A 13436-nucleotide genomic window follows, 5' to 3' on the forward strand; every position below is an offset into this window, starting at 1 on the left:
TGGTTTCTCCAAGTCATTTTATTAGAATGTGTGACTCAAAAGGAACTGCAAAGAGCACGCCTAAAAATGGTGTACACAGTTTATGCCTGACACCTGCAGACACTAGATCCGAAGTTTGGATGGAGGGGAAAGTAGTGGGGTGGGCTGGGACCGCGACAGCACTGGCTGGCCAGACCTCACACAGACCGGGTCTCCAAGACTGAGGTCCCATGACAGCGTACATGTACCAAACAGGTTCAACTCTTCTCTCTGTGCAAGAGCAAAGGCCTCTGGACTCAGTCTGAGTCACTGTCTGTCTCAGCTTCCTTCACATCCACGCTGAATTTGTACTCCTGGTCACATCCCATGTAAGCGTCGCTCATGAAGTACAGAGTGTAGTTGTGGGCGCCAGTGGCCGGGGCCACAAAGTCGAGCTTCACCTGGAGAGAGCAGGCAGAACTCAGGGCCAGCTCAGACACAGGAAGAGTTCTCACCCTGTCCCATCTCACAGCACGCGAGGGCCAGCGGACACACTCACCTTCGCCTTCTGCTGCAGGGTCAGCCTCTTGATGGAAATGAGGCTATTCGACTTGGCATCTCCAATCACCACCCACCAGCCCTCTTCACGTTTCTGTAGTGACCAAAAGCCAACAATGTCAGCACATAAAACTTGATGATCATGACACCAGGAGAAAAGTTACAAAAGTAAGAAACCAGAAACCAGAAAGAAAGCTTTCTAAAACTTCTTCCCAAACTACAATTGGGTATACCTAAGATTTTAAACTGTCTGAGGTGTCTCACATGAATCTTTAAGTAGGCAGATGAACTCATTTGTTGGTTCGGCTCATTTCCTTGTCCCAAAGTACCTTCTCCCATTTAGTACCTGACACTAAATCCAAGATTCCACTATTAGACATCTAGTCTTTGGGGCCTCGCAGCTTTGAGTTCCTCAGAGACGCTTTCAAATAAAAGGCATATATGCCGGAGGAGAAAAACACGTTAATATGGAGGTAAGCCTGCCAGCACAGAGGATCCAAAGTAGGCCTTGCATCTACCAAGACTCCCCCTCTGCTGGCCGCTCCACTGTCAGAAAACCCAAGCATTCCACTTGAAAGCGCTCTTTCCTCAGAGCCTATTAAACGAATAGTTTGTAAATTTAAACATTACAGTGTATCTGGTTTCTCCTTTCAGCCTTCAATTATTCTCCCATGTAAGGGATCAGATTTCCTCTTTGGTGGTAAAGAACCAAGCACTGGAAGCAGAGTAAGTGGCTGTGAGAAACAAGAGCGAAGAAACACCAACTAGAAAAGCCCAACTGTCCTGGAGACTTTTTTTTTTTTTTGGCCGAGCGACACGTGGGATCTTAGTTCCCCAACCAGGGATCGAACCCGTGCCCGCCCCCTGCATTGGTAGCAGGGAGTCTTAACCACTGGACCGCCAGGGAAGTCCCCCTGGAGCCATTTAAAGATAAATGCTTCTTCACAGCCACCGACGTCAACAACACCGCGCGACTGGGGCATTCAATAACGACCAGTCACCTAAATTGCCTTAAAGCAAAAAACCACCAAAAACTCCCACAGAAAACAGCCATGGCCCCAAGATTAATCCTCAGGCCTGTGGCTTCATTATTACCCTAAATTTCCTCCCTCAGTGACTGTGTACCCTTGTAGCCCAGCCTCTAGCCAGTGGGTAGGGCCTCAAGTGGACCCCTGGGAAGCCGCTCCCAGGATGTACCTGTGGGAAGAGAGGCGCGATCACGGGGCCTGTGACTTCCTCCTCTCGCTCCAGCTGCACCAGCACCACAACCGGCCCGCCACTGTGGGGAGAAACGCAGGTCGCACGTCACAGCTGTGCCCAGCAAGGACCCGGGGCGGGGCACCTGGCCCTCTCTGGCTCACCTGCGGATGCTGTCCTTGTCCACCACCTCGTAGGACAGCTCGATGTTGGGGTAGCGGTTACAGAAGCGGGCCACGTCTGCGATCTGGCTATCGGACAGCTGAAGCAACGCGTTGCGCTCTTCGTCCTCCATCTCCATGATGTCAAAAACACTCTCCACCCCCTGCAGCGGGTGTCAGAGGTCAGGGAAGAAGAGAGAATGCAGACTAGCAGCAGAGGAAAGAGGCTCCAAAGAGCGGCTACTTTTACTTCCTATGCCATCAGATCATCTAAAGAAAACATGGCTTCAGAAAGAATATGGCCCACAACTGTCAGGCCCTCTAGCAGCTCCAGGGCTAACACCTCCAGAGAAGCCAGAATGAGAAGGCTCCCCTCCACAACTGCCCCCAGTGCAAGACGCTCGGCTCCCAGCCTCGCCCACCCGACACTCCGGGTCCCGGCCCGGCTCACCTTGTCTGTGCAACGTTTGATGTGCTCTGAGGTGAAGTGTGGCAGCTGTTTCAGGTATGAGTCCTTGGACCACATGGCTTGGGTGACCATCTGGGCCAGCTCCATGGCTGCCAGAGCCGGGCTGAGCCACCCGTTGCTGGAGAGGACATCCACACAGGCCTGGATGAGCCGGATGGCCTGAACAGGGACAGGAGAACAAGAGCAGGCAGGGTTGGAACTGCTGCTTCACGGGCCACACGGGCCTCCCCCCGACCCCACTCGATACCTTGCTAAGGATCTCCTCTGTATCCGACTGCAGCTCAGCACTCAGCTGCATGCGGGACAGGTGAGCCTGCAGAAGCAGGTTGGTCTTGACGTGCGGGTCGTTGAACTTAGGGTTATTCAGCTTGTGGGGGACCTTCTGGGCCAACTGGAAAGTGGAAGAAAAAGAGCCGATGATGAAGAAGTGACCCTGCCTGAGACCCACTCTCAGGCACCACCTGTCCCAGGCTCACAACCCTTCAAAACTCAGAGGGGCGGCTGGGTGCCTGGGGGTGGTGGGGCTGAGACGTGTGGAGGTGCGTGAGGGAGGTCGGGGCAGGAGGGGTCGGCGTCTTCCTGTGGTGACGGGGCATCGCGCGCTCTGGGAACACGGGCCGAGCTTCAGCTCCAAGCATGTTCTCCTGAAGCCGAGGTGCCCTCACCTGCCGCAGGAGATTGTCTTCATGGTGCCGGATGGGAATGTTCTCATACTCGGCCGCATTGGAGATGATCTCAATAAGCCCTCGCACCTTGGTCTTGGCATTCAGGGACATGCTGAAGAGCTCTGAGAGAGGTAGGGAAGGAGATTTGAGAGGAGTCAAAGCAGGCAGAAAAGGAGCAGAGAGGAGAGAGTTAACTCCTGGGCTACGCCAGCTCCACCCCGCGATGCGTGCCTCTGACAAACACCGGATGGGGCACTGGAAGCATCATCATCTCTCATGCCCCATGGGCTGCAGGCCCTGCCTGAGATCCCTCTTGCTCAGGCTCTGCACAGACCCAGCCCCTGCCGGCCCTCACCAATGGTGGTGTAGTTGATGTAATAGTAGGCGGCGATCATGCCCAGGTTCAGAGGCGCCACGTCCATCTCGTCCTCAATGCTGATGCACTTGGACTGCTCCAGGTCACTCAGGGTCTGTTCCACGAGCTCCGACAAGTGGTCAGACAGGTGACGATGGGAGATGCCTGTGAAGGTGAGAGGTAAGTGGGGAGTCACAGGGAGATGGCGAGCAAGGGCTGTGAAAACTGCAAAAGGATAAGGTGTGCTCCAAAGCCACTGACCCTGAAGGTTGTAATAATTGGGGTTCTGTGTCATGCGGCGGTACAGAAAGGTCCAGGTGAGGTAGTCCACGGCGTCCTGCTTGTTCTCAATGGTCTTGGTGACAATCTCAGCATTGAAGTGGTCATGCATACAGTGGTCCAGGTGAGACTCTACTGGCAAAGGCTCATATAAGAACTTTTTGAAGAAATCCTATGGGAAAGAAGATAATAAAGAGTCAACGACAATATGGTCACAGAGATAGGTCAAGGGGAAAAAAAAAGGCCAAGGGAAAATGTGGCCCCTGTGTGACAGACAGACACAGCTAATCAAAATGGAAGAAACCAGTTGCACAGACAAGGTGAGCTGGGTCTGGACCTGGAGAGTTGGGTGTGTATGCCTGTTCCCACTGGCATCACTGGGTATTTCTACAGCAGAGACAGGGGGTACACCACGTCCCGCATGCTGAGCAGAGCATGAGGGAAGATGGAACCAGCCAGAGGGAGAAGACCTCAACACATAGAGTCAACAGCAGTAGCAAAAACCAAAGGCTACAAAATTCTACGCAGCCAAGAGGCTTGTTACCAAAGCAACGTGGAAGATAAAAGAGGCAGAAGTTGACAGACAGAATGTAAAAAAATAAGTAAAGACATCTATCGAAAGAGAAACTGAAGAATCTGTTCTGAGGCCCAGGATCAAAAGGCAGTGCAAGAGGCCCAGGCTGACCTTTTTGGAGCCCTGGCACATGATGACGCAGCGCCCCTCGTCATCCTGCAAAGGGCGGTTGGCGTGCCCCACCATCTGCAGTACGTCGTAGATGGGGTAATCCACGTACCTAGAGACAGGAGGGGAGAGGAGGCAAAGCTGCAGCAACAGACACTCAGGAGGCTGACTCCCTAAATGTCAAAGAATAAAGTGCAAACACGGGGAGACGTGGGCCAATCACAGCAAAACTCTGTTATGAGTTCCCATGCTCAGGCGCTAGTTTCATGCATTATCTATACATCACTTCAGTTTTCAAGTGTAAGAGTCATTACTTTGTTGCTCAGTGTCCTTGAACCAAAGCTATTAACCCATCTGATGCCAACAGCCAAATAACTCCCCATTAAAGGATCTAATATGTAAGGCAGGCTTCCAAACTTTTCAGCTATATAGTTCATGAGTAATCAAGTCACCTGAATCAAATCCAAATCTAGAAGCAGGTTCAGACATTAAAAATAAGTCCATATAAATAAAACCCTGGCTGGGGCGGAATCTCAGCTAGCTGTTTATTTCCCTAACACCTTTGCTTCACAATAGTGAACTTCTGGATTTGCAGGTGTTACGTTCACCTTAGGAAGGAAGGTCCGATTAACACAGAGCAAGAGCACGGCTGTACTCACGCATGGATCTTGCCGTTGTAGTACTGGGTATCCATGATAATCACCAGGTGGGCGGCCACATTCATGCCCCAGCAGAGACTCCGAGAAGCTACCACCACCTGGATAGCCCCTGAGCAGCAGAGGGGAGAAGGAGACTGAGCACAGGGCTCCCTGGGTGAGGCAGGACCTGCTGCCTCCTGGGCAGGTAGTGGCTTATCTTGTGTTACGTTTCACAACTCAGAGCAAAGCTTACCAGGAACAAGGTTTAATGACTAAGGGGCTAACTCGGTACTACAGGAGGTGGCTCTGTGTCACTGTTGCTCTGCTGGGGGGGGGGCTACCCTGAAGGACACGAGGTAATCCTGGAACAGAGTCCCAAGCCCAGGGAAAGCTAGGCTCACACTCCTGCCTGACAGATGGGCCTTGCTGACTGGAAAGGGCTAAGGCTGACTCAGCCACGGGCTGGCTCAGTACATGGTGGCAAAATCGAGCTCTGAAGGTGCCCCAAACCAGACAGATTCAGGGGTCAAAGAGTGACAGTAATGATTCTGGCAGGAGAATCTCCACTGCAGCTCCACTAAGCACTGTCAAAATAATACTCTGCGTGAAATGCCTGACGTCAACGAGGGACAGAGGCACACAGCCACCCAAGGGAAACAGAGTTTGCTCCGTCTCTAAGGCCCAACCACTTTGCCGAGCCTGCTATCCGTAGAAAACCAGGTCTAATGGCCAAATATCCTGGTCTAAAAAACCAGGTTCTGAAAGAGCACAACCTTATGTGCCTGCCTGCTCTCTCACCCAGAAAGTAGGGGTAATATCTGTCCCACCTTCACCACAAGGATACTGAAATCAAATGAGCTAACAGATAAAATAATCTGGTAAGTATCAATATTTTGAAAATGACCAATGTGCTGTAAAGAAGTATCACCCACGCCCAGAAGTTGAACACGCCCCCGTGACACCTCTGGATCTAGCCTCACCCTGCGCTCAAGGCTGCTCTCTACCTGAGCTGAAGAGCTGCTCCACCAGGCGCCGCTCCATGGGGCTGAGCCCCTCGTGCAGGTAGCCCACCCCGTTTAGCAGCGTCTCCTTGAGCGTGCTGTCACTCAGCTTCTCCAGGTAGGGGATCAGGTCCTTCTCCGTGCAGTGCAGGAACCTGGGCGGCATGAGCACTGACTCAGCCCGGAGCGCTTCCCCGCGCCCCCCCAGAGACCCTTCCAGCTGTGCGTTGCCCAGCCCCGAGCCAGGCGGGGGCCACCCCACCCTTGTGAACAGAACACCCGGCAGGGTAGGCCAGTCTCACCTGAGCCAACCCTCACCTCCCCACAGGCCCCCAGGAGCCAGGCCCCGCCCACCTCTGCCGCTGGATGTCGGCCGCACACGTGGTGAGGATGTCGATGGCGGTGAGGCGCGTCTGCTTGCGAGACGGAACGAAGACAATGACGGGCTTCTTGGGCGAGTGCTTGGTGATGGCGTGGTACACAGGCTTGGCCATGGACAGCAGGCGAGTCTGTGTGTGGCTAATGTTGAAGCCCTGGAAACCGAGGAGGAAGAAAGGAGGTTACAAACCCAGGGGGCCCTGGACGTCATGAGGCCACGTGGGAACGGGAAGAGCGGGTCCCACCTGGATGTGCAGCTCCAAGGGCACGGGGCGCACGTTTGGGTGGAAGTTGAAGGTGGAGGTGGCGCTGCACCCCAGCCAGTGGGCCACATCCTTCGCGTTCGAGAGCGAGGAGCTGAGGGCCACGATGCGAATGGGCCTCTCGATCTGGGAGGAGATGTAGCGCATCCGGGAGCAGATCACCTCTAGGACGGGCTGGGAAGAGGAGCGGGAGTCACTGCAGGCCCGGGCGCTCCATCCTCGGCCCTGAGCTACCTTCGTGTGTAGCCCAACAACCTCGAGATGATCTCCTAACCCTTCCTTGTGATTAGGGGCTCTCCCGTCTTTGGGTCCAGCTCCTCCACGGCCAATCTCCACTAAGCGACGCTATTCTCCAAGAAAACTACAAAAAAGTCTCAGATCATCCTTTCAGAATAAGGTGACGGGCAGAATCCTCTTGGGAGAAGCCCTAGTCTCTGGCCCTCACCTAAGGCCCAAGGCCAAGGCTACTCTGCCGGTCCCAGCCCCCCTCCTATGCTGCAAGGTCAAGCCATACCCCATTCTCGCCCCCGATAAGGTGGACCTCATCCACCACGAAGAGGTTGATGTTCTGGACGTTCTTGCGCTGCTTCCACCGCCGGGAAAGGATGTCCCACTTCTCGGGGGTGCTGATGATGATGTTGCCTTTGCCCAGCAGCTTCAGGTCCGTGCTGGTCTCCCCCGTCAGGAGCACCACCTTCTTGCTGAGCCTGTCCTGGAACTTCTCGTACCAGTCCATGTACACCTGGCGGGCGGGCAGAGGGCGGGCAGAAAAACATCAGGCCACGTCAGGCTTCAGTTCACGAATTATGAGAAAAACATGGGACGCCAAACACAGAGGCCTGTCGCCCTGCAGCTCTCAAGCTGAATACTTCGTAATCACACACCAACCCATAAGTGACCGGAGAGCTTCCCTTTAGTATACGACTGAGGAAATGGCTACCAGCAGGCAAAGAGCCTTGCCCCAGTCGGCTCTGCGAATTCCAGGGCTCAGAAAACCTTGATCTGGACTCAGAGGTGAAAACGGTTTCTGGGAAAATTCACACGTGACACACCTGCTCCGCCAGAGCCTCCATGGGGGTGATGTAGACACAGCGGCCCTCTGAGTTCTGCAGCAACATCCGCAGGATGGCGAACTCCGCACAGATGGTCTTCCCGCTGCCCGTGGGGGCCCCCACAAACACGTTGTCATCGCTGTTGTACACGGTGTTGAACACTGAGAAGTGACAAGAGAGGCAGCGTGAACACCGAGAGAGACTCGGACACGCAGGAAACTCAGCCAGTCAGCCCAGAATGGCAACCGTGAGTGGTGATGGCACAGGGCCCCCAGCTGCAGTCGGGCCTGCGACATCTCTCCCCTTCATCCGCTCCTTCCCACACAAGAGGAGAAGAAGGGACCAAGAGCAAGAGTTCAGGGTCCCTGGAGATTTGCTGGAGGACAACAGAAGCAAAGGAGGTCAGGACTCCCTCCTTGCTTCTCAGGGACAGGATGCCGAAACAAGGGGAACTGGCTCCCCTCCTCTGCCCCTCCAACCCTCTCCCGTGTTTCCTGGAAAGAGTCAAATACACAGAGAAGGTAAAAGCCTAATAAGTAAGCCCTGGCATCCAGACTGGGTTAAAATCAAGTGCTACTATTTATTAGGCTGGTTCACTTGGGGTGCCTCTCCCTGCCTCGGTTTCCTCATCTGTAGAACAGGACACTGATGGTAGTATCTCAAATGGTAAATCCCTGGTTTGCTAGTATCTCAAACAGGACTGTGGGAGGAATGAAAGAGAAAACACTTGGGATGCACCCAGCCCAGAGTACTTAGAACACAGGGCATGCTCTGGGAACACAGCTGTCGTTTACAGCAATGAAGGCGGAGGAGGCCTCGGTCAACGCTGTGCACTCTGGTTCAATACTGGAGCCTCCTGAGCCTGAGAAACGACAGTGCACCATGATGATGAGACCTGCTCTACCAACCCTCCTCAGGGAGACGTGCAAAGAAGCGAAGCAAATCTAACAGAAAAGAAGGGCTTCTGAGAACGGAAAATGTCCCGGCTGCTCCAACAGTTGGCACTGATGAGCTCCCACATCTGCCAAGCACCTGAGGGTCCTCCTCCCCCTCCTCCTGCAGAACCTACCTGTCTCCAGGGGACCTTAAAAGGCCTCCAAAGGAACTGCCCGCCTGGAAATGGAAACACCTACCCTGGGTCTGGATGGGGTTGAAGAAAGGAAATTTATCTTGGTAAAGGCTCTCAAAGGCACTGTTTCTCAGGGCAGACACGGGCAAGGGCTGCAGGTCCAGAAGCTCGGTTGGGGGCGGGTACTTCTCCGGCAGGATCAGGTGCCGGAAGGAGACAGGCAGCTGGGTCTCACAAGCTGCCAGAAAAGAGACGGGAAGGGCAGTCAGCACACTGGGAACCCCAAGGCAGCATACACAGCACTCTCCCCAGCCAAGTCTGGCGCAGTACAAGGGGCAAGACACGCATCTAACTGCCCCGGGAGGACCTGGCCCAGGGGACCCTGCGGAGGAGATGCACTCACAGAGCCAGCGGTCAGACACCACACGGATGAAGTACTGAGGGGGCAGCGGTTCAAAGACGGGCACGAAGAACGTAATGAGGTGCTCGTCCTGCGCATACTTGGCCTTGAGTAGGAAATACTCGTGGTGCAGGATCACCTCGCTGTCCACATCCTCCACCAGAATCCAGAACGCCTCTGATGAACCATGGACCTGCCCACAGGGGCACAAGTGACAGGAGCGTGAGCTGGCGGTAACTCAGCCCTCCAATCCCGCTCTCCTCAAGATCCCTCTGAAACCAGGCCCCTGCCTCACACAGCCTGACCTTTTCATCCCACTGGAAGTCGGGCGTGATGGTCAGCTCCACCTTCAGCGTGGAGCGCGTGATAGGCTGCAGGTGCACCGACAACTCCAGCTTGGGGAACAGGTGGACGTATTTGTGGATGGTCTTCCCCATCTTGGGCATGCGGATAAGCTCCCCTGCGAGGACACAGGAGAGCACGGGGCTGCAGCCCAGCCTGCCTGAGGTACCTGCAAACCCAGCCCTGAGGGCCACCAAGGGGAACGGGCGGATTCCACTCCAGAAGGGCAGGCTCTTCCCTCCACTCTCAGTGGGCCCAGAGGATTCAAAGCCCCGAGACCAAGAGCAAGCCTATTGCCAGTGGGACGAGACAAGCGAGCCCAGGATGTCAGGGCACGAGGCCTAGGAACTGGAAAGCAGGCAGGCTTAGGGAGACACCTGAGCTGTGCGGAGGAGCAGGAGGACGGCTTCCCACACACCTATCTCATTGTGATTCAGGTCATACAGACGCTCAAAAGGGAAGTTTTTCTTCTCGATCTTCTTCACTACTTCCTCAGGGAGTTTCCGGAACTGGCGCAGAGGACACATGGACTGCCACCTGTCCAGGAAGGAAACAGAACTATCAGTCCCCTGTGCGGGCCTGGAACAAACTGCCCTCCTCACGGCTTCCAACGGATGAGCTGTGACCCACAAAGCACGAATGCTGAAGACAGACATCTCCAACTATGCCACCCTCCCCGACTCCTCAGCTCCACCCCAAAGAGCCTGCCCCCTTCTCAACTTTCACCCAGGTGCATATTTCACACATCAGGGCGAGATCTGACGCGCTCTACGGCTTTCCCACCACACCCTCAGCCCGGGGACCCCCACCGTGTGAGCAGCTTCCTGCTCACTGGGCCTTACATGCGTTTGTCAATCATCTTGCAGAGGTTCAGGGTCTTGTCTGTAAGCTGCGCCCAGCCTCGGTTCAGGACAATTTCAAAGATGGCACGCATCAACCGGCCAGCCGACTGGGGAAAGATGAAGCGTTCCCCCTGTCAAGTCTGCACTGTCCCCAGACCTAATAATGCAGCCACCCGACACAGGGTTTAATCACCTCAAGCTCTGATACGACCAGCTACACCAACTCAAAACCCAAGTCCCTCTGTCATGACCCACCCCCGCCCCCAGCAGACGCTGGCTGACGCAGGACAGTCAGAGAAGTGCAGCTAGAGCTCAGCGCCCAGCATTGTAACCTTCCGCTCACTGCGTGATCGCAAGGCTTTTGACTCATTTAGCATTTAGAGTCCTAGCAAGAGTAAGGGTGCTAGTGACTTGCCCTGAGAAAAAGACAAAGAGTAGTTAATAAAGCCTTTTGCCATTTCTGGGTTTATCTAGGAGCCCAGCAGCCGTAATGGGAAGTCCCTCTCCACAGGGAAGCAGACACCGTGTCTCGCGATCTCCACGTGGAGCCTCCCCAGCATCTCTGTAAAAGCCTCACCTTCCCACGTGCTCAAGATCAGTAAAACAGAGCGGCCGTGCCACACGCGCACCAGCCGACAAGCCACCTGGGGCACAACTCAGCATTCCTTCTCCCTCACTCGTGTCAGGCCTACTTTTTACCAGACACACACAGAACACGGGATGGGAACTTAGCAGGGGTGGCACAACCCTGCCCTCACCTGGGTAACATATACCATGTCGGCCATCAACGCAAAGCCCTCCAATTTCAGTTGCGAGATGAAAGCTTGGAGAAGCACATTGATCTGGAAAAAAGCAAATCAGCCAGAAGGAGGCCAATCATTGAACCATCCGAAAAAGTGAATACATTTCTGCTCTGGGCATCCATGCCAGGTAAGACCTTCTAGAGCTCTTGATTTGCAGACATTAAATAACTGTTACTCCATGTAAAAAGAACATGTGAGAAGGATGCAGAAACTCGGAGAACTGAGCAGATTACCAAGAACAAACCCAAACTCAAGGGTCATCTTTTATTTATTTTTTTTAATTTTATTTTATCTTTTTATTTTTTTAATTCTTTTCTAAGGTTCATCTTTTAGAAGACTAGGAAAACCACCTGATCCTTACCCCAAGCAGAGAGGAGCTGGGCTCACCTTCGCACTGGGTTCCTCAATGCTCTCCTTTACAGGGATGGGCACCCTCTCCAGCAGCTTCTGCAGCTCCAGCTTCTCTTCCTGCCACAAGAAGGAAACAGGTCAAGAAAAAGCCAGGAGGCCAAGGAGAGAACCAACCAGTGACGTGGCAGTGGGTGCCAACTTCCAGTTCCAACATGCTGAGTGGACTCACTTCTCTCACGGTGATGTTCTTGAACTCTGAGGACAATGAGAAGACTCTGAAAAGCTCAATCTCACTCAGGGTGGGCTTCAGCAGCTGGTTGTAGGTCTGTACCGTATCATTGGTGATGTAGTAGTGGCTGGCTATACGACCGAGTTCTGTCACCTACAAAGAAGGAAAACTCAATCCAAAGCTGATCAGTAACAAGCGGCAACCTCTCACTGAGGACAACAGGGGCCCACTGGGTGAACACACAGCGATACAAGTGCCTGGCCCAAGCACAGGAAGAAGGATGGCTCAATAAACTGACCTAGAGTGTGACTTGATGCCCACACAGACAAGAGAGCTGGATCAGCTACCACAGCTCAAGATACGGAAAGGAAGCACCGTCAGGTTTTATACCATTTTAGAAGTTCCCAGGTTCAAAGGGCACAGTCCAATGCCACTTGTTTTTCTGCTGTTCCAAGCAGGGGGCAATTAGGCAGTACTTGAATCAAGACAGTGATCTGAAAAATTGTCTCCTGGGGCTACAACTTCTGCAGGGACCTCCGTCCCTCAGCCCACTCACCTGGAAGTTGCCCGTCTTCTTGTCATACTTGACCAGATTGTTCTTATCCAGCATCAAGGCAGCAGTATGAACCAGATCCAGTCGGCGCTGGTCCAGCAGGGGATCTCCCTTGAGGTCATCATGAGAGATGCCATAGAGGGTTGGGGATCGGAGCATTCGGATATACAGGTAGGCGTAGCCCAGCCAGTTCACTGCGTCCTGTAAGAAACAGATCATGGGCCTTAGCATGCAGAACTGATGTCCAAGTGAAAAGCTCCCACAGAGCACTTAGACATTAATTCCCAACTATGACGATATGTATTATACTGTCTTGTGAACGTTTATAACATTTCATTATTAAGAAGACAGAGTCCTTTCTAAGATTTTGGCAACAAGGGGAACTGTCAGCCAGAGACCCAAGAAGCTTGAGAGCCTGCTTACACTGAGAGACGTGGGGCCCAGGGTTGGAGGATGCCGGTGCTGGTGGCCCACAGCACAGTGACCGAGACCACCTCACTCCTGGTAGCCTGGCCTCTCTGGAGAAGGCAAGAGGCGCCAAGGACAGAGCCCTCCCCTACCTTTGCGTTCTGGACGTTCCCCAGCACGACTTCCGCGTTGAGCATGTCAGGCAGCTTTGATACCATCTGGCTCTCAATAGGAAGCTGCTGATTGAGGAGGGACAGGTAGTACTGCAGCTCCCCATGAGAAGTGATGAGTATGCCTTCGCCCTTGGTGTCATACTGCGGTCTTCCTGCTCGTCCCAGCATCTATAGGTCAAAGACAGCAACCAAGAGGGCTATGGCCACAGAGCTCCTGGGTTTGATTCCAGGCTTCTACATTATGGAACCTCACCTTCCATCTGCCATCTTTTGGGCCTCCCGTGTATAAGACACAGCATGCTTTTCCCCACTGAGAATAAACTCAAAAGCTCCATACCTGCAGGATGTCCAGTGCCCCCAGTTCTGTCCAGCGCCCCTTCTCTGGACTGTACACCTGGGTGCCTTTGATGATGACAGTATGCGCGGGGAGATTCACACCCCAAGCCAGGGTTGCCGTGGAAACTAAAACCTACAGAGGCAAGGCAAGGTAATAAGGAAAACGGACGTTACCACCACGGATTACTATCTTCAACTTCTCTAGGCAACTGGCCTCAGCTTCTAGCAGCACCGAGGTGGGTCCCGTACTTGCCAGCGTAACACCAGAATAAAG

General features: G+C 53.8%; 1 protein-coding gene across 1 annotated transcript in view; it reads right to left on the bottom strand.

The window, feature by feature from the left end:
* Positions 1-13436, bottom strand: part of SNRNP200 (small nuclear ribonucleoprotein U5 subunit 200) — a 26581-nt gene continuing 13145 nt past the window's right edge. Inside the window, exons 19-45 of the mRNA XM_068564944.1 lie at positions 13164-13295; positions 12806-12994; positions 12249-12446; positions 11693-11845; positions 11500-11580; positions 11068-11151; positions 10310-10416; positions 9886-10004; positions 9431-9585; positions 9129-9318; positions 8790-8963; positions 7657-7817; positions 7119-7346; positions 6587-6778; positions 6318-6496; positions 5967-6118; positions 4984-5092; positions 4328-4436; positions 3625-3814; positions 3364-3528; positions 3009-3130; positions 2591-2734; positions 2326-2502; positions 1878-2038; positions 1714-1795; positions 518-610; positions 1-419 (exon numbers count right to left, since the gene is read on the bottom strand). Of these exons, the coding sequence (XP_068421045.1) occupies positions 276-419; positions 518-610; positions 1714-1795; positions 1878-2038; positions 2326-2502; positions 2591-2734; positions 3009-3130; positions 3364-3528; positions 3625-3814; positions 4328-4436; positions 4984-5092; positions 5967-6118; positions 6318-6496; positions 6587-6778; positions 7119-7346; positions 7657-7817; positions 8790-8963; positions 9129-9318; positions 9431-9585; positions 9886-10004; positions 10310-10416; positions 11068-11151; positions 11500-11580; positions 11693-11845; positions 12249-12446; positions 12806-12994; positions 13164-13295 (3990 nt within the window). The 3' untranslated portion in view covers positions 1-275. The remainder of the gene's footprint in view (positions 420-517; positions 611-1713; positions 1796-1877; positions 2039-2325; positions 2503-2590; positions 2735-3008; positions 3131-3363; positions 3529-3624; positions 3815-4327; positions 4437-4983; positions 5093-5966; positions 6119-6317; positions 6497-6586; positions 6779-7118; positions 7347-7656; positions 7818-8789; positions 8964-9128; positions 9319-9430; positions 9586-9885; positions 10005-10309; positions 10417-11067; positions 11152-11499; positions 11581-11692; positions 11846-12248; positions 12447-12805; positions 12995-13163; positions 13296-13436) is intronic.

Source organism: Eschrichtius robustus, chromosome 15 (assembly GCF_028021215.1).
Source record: "Eschrichtius robustus isolate mEscRob2 chromosome 15, mEscRob2.pri, whole genome shotgun sequence".
NCBI lineage: Eukaryota > Metazoa > Chordata > Mammalia > Artiodactyla > Eschrichtiidae > Eschrichtius > Eschrichtius robustus.